Source organism: Cloeon dipterum, chromosome 3 (assembly GCF_949628265.1).
Source record: "Cloeon dipterum chromosome 3, ieCloDipt1.1, whole genome shotgun sequence".
Taxonomy (NCBI): Eukaryota; Metazoa; Arthropoda; class Insecta; order Ephemeroptera; family Baetidae; genus Cloeon; species Cloeon dipterum.
In genome coordinates this window covers 34,201,176-34,222,269 of record NC_088788.1, presented here as the reverse complement: position 1 = coordinate 34,222,269, position 21,094 = coordinate 34,201,176, and the positions used below count along the sequence as shown (strand labels likewise).

Genomic DNA, 21,094 nt, shown 5'->3' with positions numbered 1-21,094 from the left:
CAAAGTTTGAAATTTACGTGATGAAAGAGAGACGCGGCGGCGGCTTCTGTTTCACAGGTGGCACGCAACGGGCGAGCATCATTGAAGGGATTTGCGTGATCCGCGACTCAGACTCACCTTCTTTCATGTGGTACAGGGTGTTCCTGAGGTGGAGGTACGGCTGAGACGACGGCGGAGGCGGCGCCCCGCTCGGCGGTGGAGGACTCGAGGCGTCCTGCTCCGCTCGCATCTGCGCCGGCGACCTGAGGAGACCGCCGTAACCACCTGCGAAGGATAGAGAAAATATCGTAAATCACCCTGTCGTAAAAAGTAAAATGTTTGATTGCCCTGCTAAAAGGGACCGACCAAGGTGTCGCCTTCGGGGCGCGACTACAATAAAAAAAATCACGCCGGCTTTTCGCCGAATTTTATTGCGTCGGGTGCGAATTGATTTGCATTCGTTTCGCCGTCTCGTTTGTTCAGACACCTCTGCAGAAAGGAGGCAAGGCATAGCGTGGCGCAACAAATTAATGCCGGCTTTGGTGTTTTCAGTCATGCAATGATTTTAAGTGAAAAGCGTCCACCGAAAAAAAAGGAATCCTCTTTGAAGTGAGTTAAAGTAGATCTTTATGCAGAACAACATTTAAGAGCATTTTTATTCTTGACTATAGCAACAACAGAATTCTTTGTGTTAATTGTAAATCTCTAAAATCAGGATTAAGCAACAGTTGAATTTCAATTTTTGCTAAATTTCACGAAAAATTAATTATTTTTCGCTTGATTTCGATCCCTTTCGAGGCTATCTATCCAAAGGTGTGCGAATTATGAGGAAAAATTTCCTAAATTGTAAAATAAATCGTGGCTTTGCAGTGGGGAGACAGTCCTTGATTAGCATGCACACTTTTGAGCAGATTTTCTCAAATATTTAAATTTTACTTAACATTTCCTTAATCGCTAGATAATATTTTAAGTAAAGATGAATTACACAAATTTTCTGTACTTTCAATTTAAAAAGAATAGCCCATCTCAAAAGAGGCGAACCGATAAAACTTTAATTTCATATTAACTTAAAGAAAATTATGAAGCAATATGAAAGCGAAATTTCTCAAATCTATTGCGTGACGCGGACTACTTTTCAAATTGGGTTGCCTGATTTTTTTTACGAGGCTGAACAATTGAAAATTTCTGGTCGAGAGCGCGATGTGTATCAGAGAGACACATTTTTATGCTGAAAAACAATGCCGCGCACAGCGTGCGCGAGCGGAGCGTTTTCGAGTTGTGAGCGAGCGAGCCGCAGACCGGATGCGCTTCGCACACACAAAGCACGAAAATGAACTCTCGGCTGCTGTCTCTTATTTCCGGTCAATATCAAGCACCTACGACGCGGCTGCATGTGATATACACTGACTGACACACGGGAGGGACTGTAAAAATCATTTTTCAAATCAGGACACTCGCTGCAGAATCGAGATTGCGAGTCTGCACATGGACAACATTAAAACGAACGTCGCTCAAACTGCGCTCTATGATTTTAATTCTGCGGGAAGTGACTGCCAAGAGGATTGAAATTTATTAACTGCCGCCTCGTTGCGAATCGCTGATGGTTAAATTCGAATTTGAAATCGAATGCGGCTAGTTTATAAAATAATGGAGATTAATTTAGCAGATAAAAAAAAAATCACTTGACTTGTTAAATTTATTTCTAAATGCTAAAAACCCGATTTATAGGTAAAAAATCAGGCAGTAAACGATGTGAAATTATTATTTTTGCATCAAACTAGTCAATATTTTCACCATATTTTTTCCAATTGAAATTGTTAGCTGTTATTTTATCTTACAAGTGTTTGGAATACTTTTAAATATCATTCGGTTTAGCAAATGAAATAGAAAAAGGTGCATTAGCTCTTATTTATCGACGAATGAAACAAAAATCAGCATCAAAACGCAAAAAAATCACACACCGAAGCTGCTTTTAACTTCAAATCAAATTAATCTCATTGGGTTTGATAAATTGCCTATGATTCATGTAGGAAAACCGCGGCACTGGGTCATGACAGACAACTCATTGTCCTGTTATTCAACAAAGAGTGCGTAGAAATCAATCAGGAAAGCACTTTCCGTTTCCTCCTGCGAGCGAACAAAAACACTCCTGGGGAGAAACGAAACAAACCACGCGTGTGTGACGAGAGGAAAAAGGTTAGCGTCCACCCCCGTTCATTCAACAATAATTGCCCCGTTAAATTACCTGCATCGCGGGAAAAGGGCAAGAAATAGTCGAGGTAGTCAATGTACATGGTCCATGGGAGACTACACTGGCGCGGTGGAAAATCGGCAGAGGCTCGGAAGCTGCCACGCACGGCACTTCCTGCGGCGCGGTGGCGGCGGGGGGACACACCCGGCGGGCAGGCACAATCGTTACGTCAGCCGAAAGAGCTGCTGCTGCTGCATGCGGTGCCGCCGCCGCGAGAAAGCGTGACCCGAGGAACAATACACGCGCTCAAATTAATTAAGTGAGCGCCGCGCGTAATAATCCTTTGATCCGCGCGCGCCTTTTGAAGCCATCGAACGGGTCGGGGGTGCGCGAAATCGGCAACCCTTTGCGCTTTGGCAAACAAGTTGCGCGTTTTATATTGCACGCGGCCGACTTTTGTTCTTTCGCTCGCACCGGGGGAGACTTTGCGGAGAGTTCGAGGGAGCTAATTTGCAACAGGGATGCGAAATTTAGACGGCTGATAACTTGTCTGACCTTTCAAACTTCATGATAGCACCAAATGAGCACGAATCGGAGCCATTTAAACAAAAAAATCGAAAAATTGTTTCAAATATGTTTTTTTAACAGGCTCTCAGTAGACAAAATCTTTAGTTAGTTTACAAAAGCCCTAATGGTTTTTTTAAGTATAGCAATTTTTAGGGGTTTTAAGCTTTTCTTGGAGGGGGATTTCTAGTAATGTTTTATAAAATAGTTTATTGACACATAGTTACTTAATTTGTTGCTTTAAAATAAAAAGAACTCCCTTCAACAGCAGCATGGAAAGTTTTCAAGGAAAAATCAACTAAAACATCCATCTAAAAATGACTATATTGACCTAAAAAGTCGGCCATTTTCCAAATGAAAAGCCGTTTACATTTCACAGCCACTCTTGAGGGTAAATAGTGACACAAAAAATCTTTACAGTTAAAAAAACACGATCTAAACTCTTTATCAGCAATGTCGTGTCAGTAGCAATAAAACCAATATTTTCTCCCTGTTCTCGCGATCAAATAATAGAGGAAGGAGCCACTTGAGCACTTCCACCCGCCTGGTCATCCCCCAATGAACTCGATGATGCGTGCTAACACGGAGAAAAATGTTAACAGGCCGCGAGCCAAATATTTGTTTAGGCCTTTCATCGCGTGTGCCAATCAAAACGAATCAAAGCGCGCGTTTTGTCTCGTGCGCTTAAAAATGCTCCCTCCCTGTCTGCCGAGGGGCGGCTCCACCCCTCAAGTGAAAGAGACATGACGCGCACCTGGACTTGTCTTCAAGAAAGGGTCAGATGCGTTCAAATACATAAAAAAAAGAAAGAAAGAAAGGCTGAATTGTTTTCTTTTGATCGCGCGGGGGAAGTGAACGGGAAGTTCTTTGGATCGCTCCACTTCTGTTCCTGACAATGCGATATAAATATTCACGCTGCCGCGATAAAAAAAGCAGCTCAGCCGATGCAATATGCAAACAATGAACAGCCGTCGCGATGCCGCGTGTTTATATGCGTCGATAGCTGGCCATGTGGATGTGCCAAAATGCAAATCACACTTTTGAAAGTAAGTGCTCCTGAGCAGCAGTTTCACTCATCCGCGAAATGGTAAATTAATTGTATACACACGAGATAAATTTACATGAAATTTCTCCGTATACTGCGTCTAATGCATCTTTAATCGCTATTTCTCAATTTTGTATTTTTTATTTCTGTTGTTGGAGTGAACAGAGCAAAATTGAAACGAGACACGGCCCCCAGGAAGGTGAACAATACTTTCTTGCTTGCACAGTTATTTTGAAGAAAATGCAAAAGCGAAAGAAAAAACCCCACCCCCTTAGAAAACGCACTTTTGAAACACGATATGCGCGCCGCCAGATGACAAAAATCCAAAATAATCGCTCGCTTCGGTGCTAAGCGTGCTGAAATAATAATGAGCCGCGAAGCTACCCCCGCACCGACCTGCCCTACGTGCGCGCGGCGGATGTGACGACCATTCCTCAGGTGGCACAGCCGCACGTGTCAGGAAGCTCCTCTTTTCACTCTTTTGTCTCCCGCTTCCTGTGGTTCGGCTCGTCTTTCAAGCGCGCGCGGTGCACAAAATCGCCCGAGGAGCTAGCCGCGGCCGCAACCAGTGCACACATACACACACACACACACTTTGCTTTCGTGCGCCGAGCAATAAATATTATTCTAAGTAATAGGCGATAAATTATCGTAATGAGACACGCGAGGAGAATTAAAAGTGTATGTGTATCTCTCACCTTTCCACAGCATCCAGCGGCCGCCAAAATCGGCACGCGTAAATTGGACCACGGCGGCGCTCTTTTTACTGCCCCGCAATTACGCGCAAAAGAGCCGAGCCGCTCGCTACCGAGAACTTTGTGCCAGGTACTGCTGCGATGCGGCTGCGGCTGCTTGGCGGCTCTGCGGAGGATACACTAAAGACGCCGAAATCCGATAGAAAGGGAGCAGCCTGGCTCATCCCACTACTCGCGGCGCGGAGGATTGTTAGAATAATAGGCGCGTTCGGACACACTCGAGTTGAAACAAATACATATAATGTGGACCAACATAATGCTCCTAAACGCGCTGGGTATAATAAATGTAATAATGCCTCTTTTTGTCTCTTTGTGTGTGTGATGCTGTAACGAGCCAACATAATACACACACACACACGACTTTTGGTTTCGCTGGCGCACGCGAAGCAGCCGCAGCTCTCGTCACAATCACGCGCGCTGAAAATTTATTGAGTGGTGCCGACGAATTATCTTTGTGTCTCAGAACTTCCTGCTCGAGAGATAGCAGCCGAATAAATGGAACTGCAGCTTGACGATTGTTTCTGTTTCGCGCTCGAGCGTCTCTAGCTGCGATGCAACCCGCAGTGATAACGAGATAATAAATTATGACTCAAGGAGACAGCTCCGAATATCCGCAAAAGGCCAAGAAAATCTGTCATCATGACTCACAACAATCAGCCACAAGAGTGGAACAAATGCGCAGGATTAAACAAGGAAAAACAAATTTAATAGAAATATGTCTACGTCAACTTAAAAAGCAGAACGTGCGCAACTTCTGAGGATTATTTGGAATCAAACTGAAAGTTTATTGCGTTCATAATTCGAGGAATTTCAGGCATTCACCCTGCGGAGAGGGTTGTAAATTATTTTCATAAATATTCAGGAGATTTTGAGAGCGGCGAATGATGTAAGCAGCTTGTAAATCCGAGAGTGTGAGTAATATAAATCAGCTCGCGTGAAATTTCGCGTGTCTCGCCGCGATTAAAGCCGAAATCCAGCTCACACAATAAAAGACAAAAGATTTTCCTCCTTGTCTTTGCAGTGCAATAATCAGCTTCTGTGTAGATTTCTGTTTCGCACCAAAGTGTCATAGATAGCGCAGTAGCGGTGATTTGAATGCACTTCCTCCGCGAGGCAGCTTGTTTCCTTTTCCGTCCTTTCCCAAAAAATGTACCGCTTACCCGAAAAGCATAATTTGTCGGCGGTATTTTATTTTTATTTTTAGTTTCGAAAAGAAGCAGTGCGCGCGTTAGTTTTAATTACTGCACAAAATGGAAAGGCTTTGGTCACGGCCGGCTAGCTGCGAGCACCGTCACTGGTGCCGAGGCCGCCACGCTTGGTGCTCCCTCCCCCGCGCGGCGCCATTTTGTGCTCAATTATTCAGGTAGAGGTCGAGAGAGTCGCTCACTGGTCGCAGGGATTTCAGGGCATTGTTTCCAGCCGAGGAGCAGGACTCGTCCGTCAAATGCGGCGCGCGAGCTAGTAAATGGAGGAGTCGGCTTGCATGTATTCACTAATGTACAGCTAAAAGTAAATTTCAACAACTTGTTGCTCTGCGCGCAGCGTTGAGCCAACGCGTCCATTAATTTTGTTTTCTCGTTTTGATTGCGTGCAGTGGGATTTCCTAAGGGATTCCCAGAAGAGGTTTCCTCAAGAAAACGAAAAATAAGATAACAAAAATAGAATATACGGAACCGCAATTTAAGGAAAAATTCGAAACTCACCTGTTTCTGAGGCCAGGTACGAGGAGGGTGAACTGTGGAGGCCTCTTCCAGAGCCGGACGAGGAAGCCGCGCTCATGGGGCCGTTGGGCGTGGGGTGGGGCGGTGGGGTGCCGCCGCCGACGGAGCCCGAGGGCGCCGACGGAGCGCTCCCCATTATGTGGATGGCCTTGAGGGGCTCATGACCCAAGGAAGTGTATTGGGGGAGTATGTCTGTGAGATCAGGCACGCAGGACTCGAAAGTGGGCTCCATCGAGATGATTCGGTCCCTTTCGACATCTGCGGAAAAGAATAAAAGCAAGTCGGGGCGTGAATTAAAAAGCGATTAAGCTGCGCCTGGGGGAGACCATGTGGGCGAGATGAGTGTGACTTTATGGCCCCCATGGTCGAGGGTCAATTTAATGTTTACAAGCAACAGAGCGCGCTCCGGGAGTAAATCCGGTGTAAGTAAATTCTGGGTGTCAAAATGAATGGATTGGGGGAATTGAGAATTTATTGTGAAGACGCGTCGTTCCGAGTCAATTGACGGGGGGACTCCAGCGGAAAGGGTGACTAACTGGTGCGGCTTCGTGATTTCATATCCGATTTAACAACAGTTAATAGAGAAAAACTTATATACCTTTTTGGAGAATCTCCAAGTGTTCCCAAAGGATATCACCCATGAAAGGTGGCGCCCGACCGAGAAACGCCTCTTTGCCCATGCTGCAAATGTCGCGGCCACGCATGTTAAACTGCTGCAAGCCCATGCCTTCGAGGGAGAACTCTCTGGTGGCCCAGTGCAGCCACTGGGACACTTGGGCTTCGGTCCACAGCCGCGGATCTGCAATCAAAAAGGAATAAAAGAAACTCGTTAGTTTATAAAAACGCTGTAGGTTTGGATGCATAATGGAGGCAATATGATCATCGCTCTCTCCTCTTGGCTGGCGCGCATGAATGGGGGACGCATACCATAACATGATGTAGTGAGTGCTTGATGTGACGAGTGGTCTATTCAGGCCCTGCCGAGATCAATGGGTCTCTGCCAGAAGCCTGTCCCGCCCCGTAACGCTGCTGGGGTAGTTGCAACAATCAACTAGCCCCTTCAATCCAACATTGTGCGCTCGATGCTGGTTTTCGTTTTGAGAGAAAGGGACATCAAGAGGATCGAGATATCACAACACGTGTTCCGCCAACAAAGGGTCGGACGGGGAAAAACCGACGCTGAGAGGCCCATTAGATGCGATGCATTTTTCAAACTCGATCACGCCGCGATATGTTTTCTCAGCAAAAATTCAAGTGCCTAATGTTGTTTTTCGAATGGAGAGCGGCTGCTGATTTTTCGTTATGATTGGCCTTTCTTTATAGAAGAAAATGCCAATTTTTCCATAACGGGACTGCATAGCAATGCATGCTCAATTGGGTTCACGAGTACCAAACCGCACGAGTACGAGTGTGCAATATATTCATTCCAAAAAATTTCAACCATTCTAGCGGCTTTCTCATTACTGTTTATTCAAGCAGGGCGTTTACTTGTCATAAAATGGATTTGTGTTTTCAACCATAGCTTTAAACACACACCTTTGATAGCAGTTTACGTGCTTTCCAAGAACAGAGGGAAATAAAAAGACGTTAATTGATTTGCGTCTTTCAGCGACCTCAATCCGCAAAGGAAAGATAATATTTTTTGAAGATAAAATCTACTTTCGATGCTGAATTGGCAGGAAAGAAAATTATTTATTTACGGCGAAGAACAATAAAAAAATCGCCGTTTCTAATAGTAAGATGGAGAAATTTCCCATAACAATAAAACTTCCTCGTCAGCGGAAACTAACAAACAATTGGTTTATTTCCGAATAAATAACTTGAACCGCGCCTATTCTCCAAATCAATTTGCAATTCGACGTCAGAGGAAAAATCCAAATGGTGGGTGCGCATGTTGCAAAATCCGCTTTCTTGCGCCGAGCAACAAATTACAATTAACGACCACGTGTCAGGACTGTTCTTGATTGCTAATTTCGGCGAAGAGTCTCAAGGAAAAAGCAGGCAGGCAGGCAGACGGCTCGCACGTCTTGTCCTTGCCTAGTATCATTACTGTTCCGCTCGGCGGCGCACGGCCAACATTAAAACTGCCATCATGAATAAATCGCGCGCGCTCGCTTCTTTCTCTTCTCTTTGTTTCGAGCAGCGAGCGAAGAAGTGCAGTGCAGCGAGCGAGCATCGCGCGCGGGGGTCAGGCGCGTCTTCCCACGGCTGGACCCTTGACCTCGCCGGAGGCGGGGCCTGTGCGCATTGGCTCCGAACGCGCGCCGCCCAACCCTTTCGCGCCGAACCACGCGCGGTCCAGAGCAGGCCTTGCTTTGGTGCTCAGCTCACGGCACACAAAGCCGCCGACGCGGCCATCACCACGCAGCGAATTGCTAATACCGCCGCGCGGAGAGCATTGTGCGGCGGCCGAGTTGCGACAAAGATGACTCGCGGGAATTTATCAACCGCCAGACGCGAGATTGCGACAGGGCAAATAATATGGTGTATATACCTTGAAAACGCACCGTTTGTTTTCCTCTCTCTCTCTCTCTCTCTCTTACTCTGACATTTAAATTATGAAAGCCAGTTTTTGGGTGTAACCACGGCGGCAAACACATATTTTTAACTTTTTACTTTGTTTGAAGTGTTGCGAAACTCGAAGTATATTTTATGCATAAGCGGCACATTAATGTTGCTAAATTTACAGCGTTCCGATATTAATTGTACATTTCGAGTGCATCGCTGACGGTTGCCCGGCGTTACGTGCGACGGCGCGTCTCTCTTTCTCTCTCTCGTTCAATGCATTCAGCAGTTAGTCGGCGCGACTTTAGGCATGCACGACGCGTCCCCTCGCATGACATCAGGGTCTGCATTAATTAATGGATGTCACATATTATAGGAAATGTATAATATTTCATATTGAGCTCTCGCTCAGACAGTCAGCTCGCGCCCGCGCGCACAAAAGGCATTTCGACGGCGCGTCCGAAATGACTAATATGCAAAACGCACTGCTTCCTCTTTCTTCCTCCCCAAATTGCGAATTGAATCTATATCCACCACGAAGTACAGTTGAGCTACTGCGTACTTGCCCGTAAATTGAATCCAATTCCAGAGAGCAATTAATTGCACTTGACTTTGATTAATCTAGCGCGCTCCCCTTCGGAACCCCAACCCCCCGCTGCCGTTGTTTCCATCGCACCGACGCCAACCTGTTAGCGCGCCGTAGCACTCTGCATATATGCATATACGCTCAAGCGATAAACACACAATGTGTATGCAACAAGTGGCTTGAAAATTTAATAATTCCGTTCAAGAGTTTTCACGCGAGGAGGGGAAATTTAACGGACTTGTCCTCGTAATTAGCAAATCGTCAGTTGGGAGACAACCTGACGAATAGATGAATAAATCCGACCAACGAGATTAAATTTGAAATAATATAAATTTGGTAAGGTATTTAAATCGATAAATTAATTGATTTTGACTTCATTCCCAAGTCTGCTAGAGAGAAACTAGCTAGAGATACGTTAAAGGAAACTCACAATCAGTTTGCTAATTTTCCGGGATTAACCAGTATACTAAATGGTTTCAATTTCTAAAAGACATTGCTAGCAGTGTCAAGGTAGGGGACCTATTACTAGCTGCCTGATGTCAGAGATGGTAAAATTACAGGCTGGTAGGAGGCGCCACTAGCTGGTTTTCACACATTTCCAGCGGCTCTAGGGACAAATCCGTTGTTAAGACATTCTCAGGAGTGTCAAAGCGATGGGAGGTATTTGAGCAGTTCCGAGATCTAATACTGGCTACCCAATGTCAGAGATGGCAAAAAGTGGTTAGTTTAGTGACTCAAATATAGCTCAACGGGCTGGGAGGCGCACCGGCGCCGACTCGCCAATTGCTGGTTTGCGCACCTTTCCAGCGGCTTTATGGATAAATGTCTGGGGTTTCAAATAAAAGACCTCGGTGCGTGGAGGCGAAAAGATGGCCAAATTGGGCCCAAGCTCCTTTGCGGCCACTCGGGCCACTCAGGGACCATGTTATCCGCTCGCGGTCTTATTGGGGCCTGGGACCCAGTGAGCTCATAGCCCACGGGAAGTGCTGTGCAGAGGTTCTAAAAAAATGTCTGGCGTTTCAATCAAAGACATTAATGTGGGGAGGCGGAAAGGTAGCCCAAGCTCCTCTGTAGTGTGATTTGCTAAGAAAAATGGAAATTTTTTCGAACACGTACCCTTTGGAATCATCAAGTGGACCTGCTCCTTTTCCCAAGAAGCGAACGACGCCTTCAGGGCCTCTGTCATCTTTTTGTTGGTGCCCGGTGTCAACGGGGGCACCTGAGTTGGGATGTCTGAAACACGCAGAGAAAAGAAAATCAAATACCGTGTGTGAGTGATAAAAACAATTCAAGGCAATAAATAAAAGTTATCGCAAAGGGCAGAGACCCGAACCTTGGCATTCAGCAAAAAAGTTCGTTTAGTGAGCCAGTATAGCGTTGGTTTTAATTATTCATTTGATAAAATGACCAACGTCGAGTGTTATCAGCCGAACTAATATGGTAGGTTTCGTCGAGCGATAATAAAAAATATAACAAATTTTCCGGGTAAATGCACGACACGTGTGGCGCTGCATTGAAAGATCTTGTGCTGGCAGCGTGCGTGTATAATCTTGAGCATATGTTCTCGTTTTAATACGTGCGCGCAGACAGACTATTAGGTCAGGGGAAGGTATGCGTCAGGAGTAGCGTATAATGCATATGGGCTGAGTGAGACGCAGATGGGGCGCATATGTGGTGGCACAAGAAGTCAACAGGAGCATGATGCACCCATCATAATGTATAATATCCGAAAAAGGCGTGCGTGTCCTCTTACGTGATAACATGAGACCGAAACTTCAGCTTCAAAGCGCCTGCTGTCACAGCCTACAATCGAGTTAAAGGACGAAAAATTGCATTGATAAGATGTTGAGTAACAGGAGACAATTAAATTTTGCTCGCGAATAAAAACGAATTTTAATTCTACAAAACCAAGAGAGAAATATCACAATTTGGCTCATCAGTATAACATCGAACCCTCACGTGCCAAAGTCGATTTGCATATTAGGAGCAAGCTGTTGGCCGCGTATACGATCAGCCGGCAAGTTTGCAGAGCGATAAAATGCGGCCATTAATTTGATTGTTTGAATTCGCTTTGCAAAGAAACAGATGCAAAAGTTAGAGTGTAAAGTGGAGACAGCTTTGTCTATATAGAGAGGTAAAAAATTGAAAGGATTACCTTCACATGCATTTTGATTTTTGTTTTGAACACATTTATCTCTCGTGAGGGTTTAAAAGATAAAAATAATGTCGAAAACTCTTCAAAACAAACAGTGAATAAAAGAGCCTTGGTATTTGTATCGATCTTTCAATCATATTACATCTTAGCTAACAAGTGGCTCTTATAACTCAATTTCATATAGTTTTGTAATACAGAAGACATTCAAGTTTGATTCTGTACATAATCCAAAAACTGTAAATATTGATAATCAAAAAGCTTGAATCAAATTTCAAAGTAAACTGATCTATGAGATTATGATTGATGTAATATTTTATATTAATTGTTAAGCAATAATAATAAAATATCTGTCTACAAATAAGAATTTAACTAAATATTGACTGACTAATTTATTTCACACGCCGCACTAACACATTCATGAAATATCTGAGTGAATATTTGGAATATAGCACAACGATATAGTACTTTGCTCGTCATTCAGTTGTTCTGAGAAAATATAAAAATTGCAAACAGTTTGAATCAAGTAGTGATATGTACACGCATTTACCAGAGACAAAATTTGGATGCCAGAATGAATGCCAGAATTAATATGGAGACTTGCCTCTTTCGAAGGGCCTTGCAGTTTATCCGCAGATTCTCATGCCGAAAAATATGCACGGGGTTCCGACTAGAGGGGCCCTTGGGGGCCCATTTGGTGGAGCATTGCGGCGAGAGACACGAGCGGGAGCACGGCACGAGCGAAACTGTGAGAGCGCGCGAGGCGCAGGTGGCTCGCCTCACCTGCCCCACACATGGCGCGCGGTCTCGCCTGCCTGCTGCCTTCCCGCTCCCGACGGGCCCCGTGGGCCTCCACTGGGCCCCTTCGCGGTTTCGGGCCCGGAAGAGAGGGGATTTTCAACCCTGATTGCTCAACACTGGCGAATTTTTCTTTAATTTCTAAACGTTTCGCGGCAGTTTGCTTCGGCGGCTTGGAGTCTCAGAAGAAAAAACCACCTGCGCCTAGCTTTTGCTCTGCATTCGTGTAATTATTTAACGAACTTCGGCCGCTGGTGAAATGAAACGCAGAGACACCACTTAACGGCTCAGTGAGGGCTGTAATGCGTGTTTTTTTATTTAGAGTTTTATTAACGCGCCACGCATTGTGCCTGGCGCAAAATAAAAACACAGAAATGAAGAGCACTTTATAATTGGCAAAATGCGCAGTGCATAATTGCGGCGGAACGCATGCTTCTCGGTAATTGCAGTCGTTCGTTGGCGGTGCGGTTGCAGAACGAGTTTTTTGCCCGATCAGTTAAATTCAATTACATCATTCACATCAGTACAAATTGCTGCAAAAAGAAAAATAAATCACCTTTGAAGTTTCTTGAATGAATGGAGTAAACTGGAAATTAAAAACTCCAGGCATTTTTCTCTCGATGCACTCCCAACGCTCATTCAAGTCTCTCATATGTAATTTCCAAAGTCAACTCAAGAATTGTAGAGACAGATATTTTAAAATTCTGTCATGTTAAAAGAGTTGAGAGCGGTGTCGTTCGTCACACAATAATTCCAGCTCTCCCTACTCTTTCGTTTCATTGGCTCTCGATTCCTATTCAAAGCCGAATGAATCACTCGCTCGCTCGCTCGGTAGCTCCTCTACTCTCTGTCTTATTTTTCCAACCGATTGATCGCCTATGTAAATGTTCTGTACACAAGACGACAGAGCCAATAGAGTCGAACAGCGCGAGTGCACTGAAAGGGGCGGCGTGATTAGCGAGGCAGAACTCAGAAAACACGCCTCGCCACAGGAAGCCTTATCTGGCCGCGGCTTTATCAACTTCCTCGCACTTGGGTGGACCTCTCGCAAGAACAAAACGCCATCGAAGTCTTAGCTTATTATTACAGACGCTGCTTGGTTCCGAAACACCGTTCAACAACGGACTAAAACTCTCGAACACGAATCGGTTGTTGTTTGCTTGATAATATAAATCTCCTAAAATAACAATATTGGATAAGGCAAAACGCAGAGTTCGGAATCGAAAGACTTTATCAACCAATATGCAGGCGCACAATTGAAATCGTGGAAAAAAACACGTTTGGTTAGGAGCGATAAGACGCGCGGCATTTTGGTTGATGCGGTTTTGCATTTCTCGACACTTATCGCCTCAAACATGACGAGGTTTTTGGCTTGTTAAAAGGAGGAAAGCGACAAACAGTGTTGAAATATGAGTGAGGAACATCCAACCAAAAGCAAATCAGCATTGGTTGTTAAGCAAGCTGGCTGGGCACCAGCGATTAGCCTAACGAGCACTTAATTTGCGCCCACTCCGAGCGAGTGTTGTCCGCAGATAACAACTCAGCGGGAGTTGAACGCGTTCTATTCAAATAAAATGTGCGTAAAAATCTAGTCGAACAAAGTCGATTTAGTATATAAACACACACACACACACACACACACACACACACACACACACACACACCAGTGACCAAGAGGAACTGGAAGTAGCTGATGGCGAGAGCGGGTAGAACAGGTGATCTGCCGGATGAACGGCATTCCAAAGGAAAAGGAAACAGGAAAATCACAAGTTAAAGGGAAGAAAACAAACAGTGCTTATGCGTATCTATTTAAATGTTTTATGTGGGAGAAAATTTATCATGAGACTGGAGAAAATTCGTCAAAGAGGAAAATATGAATTTAAATTACCAAAAATTAAAAATTAATCCAATACCTAATTTGTTTTTAAATATCCAAATAATTGTTTATTAGTTTTTTAAGCAACTTTTCACCAAATAAAATATTTTCAGCCTTTTTTGTTGCTGTTCTTATCTATTCTCTTGAATTGTGTTGTATTTCTACAAACAACAATTATTAATTCTTTGAATTCGGCTAAAACGTCCGTTGGACTTTAAACGTCTCACCTCAATTGCCAGCCTGAAAGCAGCTTAATTAGCGAGGAATTATGTGAGAATAGGGGTGCACTAGTACGGGTGTTTGGAAGCGACGGTTGGGCCACCTGATTCAACCGACTCGGGGGTCAGATGGCCAGCGCGGCGGCGGCAGCGGCACCTGCGCTCAGGGTACACACACACCTTGGCGGATCGATATGCGCGACACGTCGCCGACTTCTCTTCCTCTCAGCAGGAAATGTCAATGAATAAAAATTCAGCGACCGAATTTTCACCCTTATTAGGCTGTACGATCGGCGATTCATTCAGCACCAGCATGGAGAATGGGCGGGGAAAGGCAGCCGAGCAAATAGAGACGATACACGGCGCAGAAAAAATTGTTTTGCAACACACACGCCTGGCAAATATTTCTGCACGGGGACCGGCCGGCAATTTGCTGGCTTATTGTTAGTTGAGACAACCGTAAAAGGCGGCTTTCGACTCGTTTTTCTTCATTCATTCGGCAAACATGAGCCACACTCCGCGCGGCGAGCCGAAGGCCCATCGCATGTCTCGGCCGCGCACTTACTTGTTGATTCTCAACTCGTTCTGTCTGCGCGCGGCAATAACGCTATGGCCATTTCGGCCAACATTTTTCGCACCGAGCACGCAACAGCAATCGAGCAAAAAAGTGTGAAATGATTATGCTTTTTGTGTGTGCGCTGAAAAAGTCAAATTTTACAGCATTGCCCGTCGCATGAAGTTTGAAGCGACTGATTTTAATCGTTATTTTTCACCAGACTGCACACCTGCGCGTCATAATTCAACTCAAAACAAGTGCGAGTCCTGTCTGTGCGCTTCAATAGTACTTTCCCACCGTTTTCCAGTGGAAAAAATAAGCGCAATTATAAAGCGGCGAGTATTTTAATATAATAAGCCGGATGTGGCGTTTGATTGGTGGATGATTAAGTGTTGGAGTCCGAAAACCGTGTAAAAGCCATAATTGAAAGGGAACCCCCCGATTTGTTAAAATTTGTATTCAAGATCATATGAAAAGTAAAAAAATTAGGTTTCAATTTAACAAATTAACTGTGAAATTCTAATTCCATAGTAAACAAATTGAGAAATATTGAGAGAATTGAAGGCGCATGTTAGTATGTAATATGCATTAAAACATTTTCTAATTCAAATTACGGCACAATGTGAAATGGATAACATAAAAGTGAAGAAAACAGTTTGGAAACAATTAGAAAAATAACTAAGCAACAAACGATTTACGCTGTTGCGAAAACCAAACTGAGCGCTGAGCGAGTGGCCGGTAATTTGACGTTTCGGGGCAGACGTGGTCATAAACGAATACGTCTGTGTTGGGCCGTAATTAAAATAAAAAGGTGACCTCGGCTGACTGCGCGGTGGCCCCGGGAGAAAAGAGCGTCGACGAGAGAATAAAGTGTCACTCCAGGTGTCAAAGCAAAGGCGCGGAAAAAGCAAACAAGAGGCGAGCCAGGCGCGCTTTGTAGTCGCCGGCCTCGCCCTTTTGTTTCAGTGGAAACTCACCTCTTTTCTGCATCAGGCCCTTCATGACTTTAATTCCCATAGCGGGCTCCCAGCATTCGACGAGCATCACTTACTTCATCGCTCGCTCTAGCACCGCTTCCAAGACTCGACTGATGTTGAAGCGCGACGAGGACCTGCGCCACCCGCGCCCCCTCCACGCTGCCATGAATGAACGAACCAAACGAACGAGCCCCACTCCTCCCGAGCAGTGACCCGCAGGACCAAAACAAATCGACCAAGAAGACGACCCTTTCAGACCAGAGCAGCGCGTCCTCCATGTAAATAAAGATTTAATGTAAACAGCCGGCCGCGGCCGCTCTGCTTCACGAAAGTAACTTTTTCGCCGCCGCGTCGAAATTAATTTTTGACGTGTGAGCGCTTTTGCTCTTTAATTAAAACACTTAGCCAGGCTACTTTTCCCCGCCGCTGAATCGTAACTGGACCCGCAAGAGATAGCTTTTAATCTTGATTAAGTAAACAGAGAAAATTGCAAATTGCACTTTTTTGTTTTGCTTTTTTAAGGTGTGTAATAGAGCTGTTGATTTTGAACAAAGGGTAATTTGAAATTCAGAGTTAACAGAATTAATCACAGCTTTGGTGGTTTTAAATTTTCATTAAATTTATCAGTAAAATGTCGAACGTGCTGCAATTAAAAACTTTTCCTTTTTTTTGATATTTTAAACGTGATAGCATGGTTCCACACTGCATACTGTCAAGACTGAAAGGAAGTGGCTCATCTTGGGACAAAGCCTCCTATTCTCTCTAACAGTACCGATTTTTACGATCGCTTCTTTTGCACACCTAAAACTCCATTTCATTCATTCGGCAAACGACCAACTTCCTCCCCGAATCACAGTTTCCCCGCACTGCCAAATAATTGACAGGCCGATTTATACCACGTATGCGTTGCACGCGAGCATAAATAAAATTATTTATGGACGTCGCGCGGCGGTGGCGGCGGTAATAAAGTGCTAATTATTTCCTTCGCGAGATTTGGCGTCCCGGCCAAAACGGAGAACGAATTCGACTCGTTCAGATATATATTTTTCTGCCTGGCGCGTGAGAAAGCACGGCTAAAGAGGAGCTGGAATGAATGAATGAAGCCAAGGAACACGCTGGTTGGTGCCGCTGGAGAAGAAGTCTCGGGTTTCACATATGTAGTAGTAAAAGATGAGTGCAGCCTCTTCCTGTGACGTCACACGCGCGCACACACTCGCGCAGAGGCTGCACACCAGGCCTCAAATAAAATCGGTGACACGTCCAAGGGGCGGAAGTGGCTGTCAGGAAATCAGCCGCCCTTATCGCATCATCGTTCCGAGGGTGTGCGCCGCGCCGAGCAAAATCAGATGAGAAAGAAAGAAAGAAAGAAAGTGCTATTTTTAATTATTGGCGAGGATATTTATTGGATCTGCGAGCACCTGATGATAATAATAACTTCCTGGGCTGTTTTTTATGTGCTTGAACTCGTTATGAATGGAGCGGTGGGCCGTGAGAAGCGCCTGCGGCTGCTGCAACCGGTCTCTCTCTCGGGAGGAGGCTCGCTGAAGATGCGGCCGCCGTTTTATCATTTCACTTACTTAAAACAGGGCAAATCAGGTGACGCCAGTCGGCCGGCCACTACCGCTACTACGCACACCAGCATTTAAATGGACCGCGCGAGATCGAGACGATGGGAAAATGTACACCCGAGATTTCGCCGAGCGGATTTGTGCTAAAAGTAACGTGGGAGAGCGGCCACCTAATCGATCATGAGATTTTTTTTAGATCGGCAATTTAATGAGCAACAAGTTTTTTGACTGCGTGGATTCGCTTTGACCCTTCGCGAGACTTCTCGAGTTGCAGAAATAACCTTCCTCAATTTAAAGTCAGTTGATAGAAATCTCGTTCTCACTCGCAGCGTGTGAATCCGCACGGCTTTTCGGAGGCAAACGCACACTTAATCGGCAAGGTGCTTTATGGTTAGACACGCAATTGTAAATTAGATAGTTTGCGGTGAAGTTCATCTAGTTTTGATTTGAATCAGGGCCCTTGAAATAATGAAGCAGATCTCTGAAAACGGATTGAGGATGATGTTGGTGTTGTCTTACAACCAATAAAAAAGGTGAAAACCTCTTGACCTCCATAAAATAGCTCCTTAGCGTTCACAAATTCGCGCTCACAAAGGAGGAGGGTAAAAAGACAAAATTAGACCGCGCCTGCTTTTATCAGATCGTAAATTTCCTATAGATTCCACTTCCTGCCGCCTCCCCACGTGCCCTGATTTCTTCTTCCATTCACCTTATTTTCTTTCCATCGCATAAGCGCACATGCTAAAAGCCTCGCCGCCGCACAGTAGTCAATTAAGTGGCCGGGCAGACGGGGCAAACAAAAAACTCAGGTATATCATCTCGTAAAAGGCTGAGCCGTTCAGAAAGGGTTTTTTCTACACGGCGTTGGACCCGACGAGGAAGAGAAGACGCGTGCGGCAGCGAGGCAAAAACAAAAAGTGCTCGCTCGCCAGGAGGGTGGAGAAGCGGAAGCTCACGCTCTGATTGACCCGCCGACCTCCGCGCCTCACCACATCCAATCTGATTGCGACGAGTAATGGCACGGGGATTACCATACAATAGATAGTGCCGCATCATGCAAGCGTATACTACCAACTGCAACACAATATTGCGCCTGTGTGCAGACTGACCCGCCCTCTTGGCCGCTCGGGGCATGTGCCGGGGCACGCACTCGGGGGGTTTTTGCCCCCGCTTCAATGGACCGGCCGTAAATTGATCAGGAAGTTGTGGTCCAGACGAGCAGAACGCGCGTGCTGACAGCCTTTGTCCGTGCAGCCCATTCATTCCCTTAGGAAGTCGGGATCTCGTTACTTCAAGTGTGATAGAAATGAACAGGAAAAAAGCAAAACAAATATGTTTTTGAGAGGTTAGACTGTGGAACCTTTTTCGTAGGTCTATGCTCCTATATGCAGCGCCTGTTTTTTCTTCATTATAAATTTAATTTAACTGCAGTGTACGATATTTGAGCATTTTCGGATATGTTTTATGGCAAAAGGTGGTTAATTAAGTGTCTAGAAATGCTCAAAAAGCTCAATGTGCTTGTTTTCGCACCTTTCCAGTGGCTTTAGGGAGGGACAAATGTCTGGCGTTTAAATAAAGGACCTCGGTGCGGGGAAGGGAAAAGATGATGTCCACATTGGGCCCAAGCTCTTTTTCGGCCACTCGCAGGGTTGCAAAAACCCGCATTTAAAAAAAACGCAGAGAATAGTGGTAAAACGCGTTTTAACCAGTTCCTTGCATGCCATGTTTGCACTACAGTTTTCAATAATTTTCTTACTATTTGCCAATGACCTCGACTTGAAAAACGGTCAGAGATAAGTTTTTTGAGAAATTGAGGCAGAAAATGGCAATTTAAACGAAAAAATCTGCACAGTAGAGGAAATTTTGACCACGCCCACCGTAAATTTTAGATTTTCACAGGATAAAAATGGGAAAATTCATTTCTTGCGCAAGAAATTGGTAAATATTTTGAGTGGTAACAACCACTAAAAATCAGTGATGAAAAAAGGGTGATAAGCAAAATGCAACCCTGGCCACTCGGGCCCCATGTTATCCACTTGGCGGTATTATTAGGACCTGGGAAGAGTTGAGGAGAGATCAAGAAATGGTAAATTGATCTGATAATGAAAAACATGAGGAAGTGGCTTAGTGATGTCGAAATTTTTGCGACATAATTTTGCGACTCAAGTTTTTTTCCACCGCAAAAGTCTGATTCAGTTTTATACGCCTGAAATCAAATTAATCGTCATCAATGCTTTACAAAACGAGAGATTTCCAAATAATTGCAATCGTACATATAAAAACATTTCAACGACAAGTAATGTGTCAATATAATCACTCAACATGTTTTTGACCAGAATCAATTTCCACGGAAAAATTATGACTAATTCTTGTTCTTCTGCCTCCATTGCCATCTACAAACATGTTATTTTTTTACCAAATATTACACAATAGTGATAGTGATTTTTTTTCAAAGAATAGCTTACAATTAATTAGGTAATTTTTGTCTAATTTTGAGCAATGACTTGAACTTAATAAAACGGTTTTGTTAATACCTCAGTATGGAAAAGCAAATAAGCAGCTGTCCTAATTGAATTCAATTCTCCTGTCCACTGATCTGCTCTCACGCGATAAAAATCAAATTTCGTGGGCCATGGCAGACATGGCGAACGATACCGTTGGCCGCCGCAATTTCATACGGATTATCACACGGAGCGGCAATTAAAGGTTGAAAAGAGTATCATTTGATGAGATTTATCGCAGCTCCAACGAGCATTAAATGATATGCGCGCTGAAAATACATATAAAACAAGCAGCTCGCAGCGCACTAATGGTCAAAGCTTGTTTGTCGAGAAACAAGACCGACGCTGTTGTGCAGTGCGTTTTCTCACACACTCACGAACGAGAGAAGACACACACACACACACTGAACGTCGATTGCAGGCGAAGAATCCATTTCCAATAAAAGTCGTCAGGAAGCAATTATGTTTACAACATCCTGGAAAATTTGCCACCGCCGCCGCGTCTGTTGGCAGCACAGAGATCGCGGCGGCGGCGGCTCATTAATTTTATTGTGATTTTTCGCAGCCCATTACGAGAGAGTGTGTGCGTTTGCGACCATAAAACCCACAGAATTTCAGCGCCGCACAACAATGGCTGCGCTGGCTTCAAGTCTTTATCGGTGCGTTCGCTGTTCCAGGTACCACAGTTAAAAATTTTCAAGGTTCCGCGCTCGTGTGTGTGTGTGTGTGTGTGTGTGTGACAGGCCGATGCAGCTTCGGCCGCCCTCCCCCTCGCTCTCGCAGCTCTTTCGTGTGTGCATATAATTTCGAGTAATCAACTACTTGTGCTGCTCGATTCGTCGCCGACTAAATAGTACTGCGCCGCGGCTCGCGTTTTCAAGGTTCCGAAAAGCAGGCAGAATACTATGCGTTCGGATGACTAACTTTTGAATGCGTGCATCACCATCAAAATGACTCACCTGACGGGTTAAATACGCGAGAAGTAGAAAAAAATATTAAAGCAGCGCGCGAGATTAAAATCGGCTCTCACATGGCTCAACCAGGGCAGCGGCCGAATGAGCGTTTTAATTTATGACTGACCCCGACGGCGAGGTACTTTCAG

At 44.9% G+C, this 21,094-nt stretch overlaps 1 protein-coding gene across 7 annotated transcripts in view; it reads right to left on the bottom strand.

Moving 5' to 3' along the window:
- The window catches only part of pnt (pointed), a 44,079-nt gene that overhangs the window by 4,326 nt on the left and 18,659 nt on the right, over positions 1 to 21,094 (bottom strand). For 5 of the 7 annotated variants that reach the window (XM_065482206.1, XM_065482207.1, XM_065482208.1 and 2 more), the window contains 4 exons: positions 10,463 to 10,579; positions 6,854 to 7,054; positions 6,238 to 6,513; positions 118 to 264 (listed from right to left, as the gene is read on the bottom strand). In XM_065482206.1, the coding sequence (XP_065338278.1) occupies positions 118 to 264; positions 6,238 to 6,513; positions 6,854 to 7,054; positions 10,463 to 10,579 (741 nt within the window). Of the gene's footprint in view, positions 1 to 117; positions 265 to 6,237; positions 6,514 to 6,853; positions 7,055 to 10,462; positions 10,580 to 12,102; positions 12,247 to 15,923; positions 16,053 to 21,094 lie in introns of those variants that run through there. The other 2 variants (XM_065482211.1, XM_065482212.1) reach the window with 2 other exon arrangements.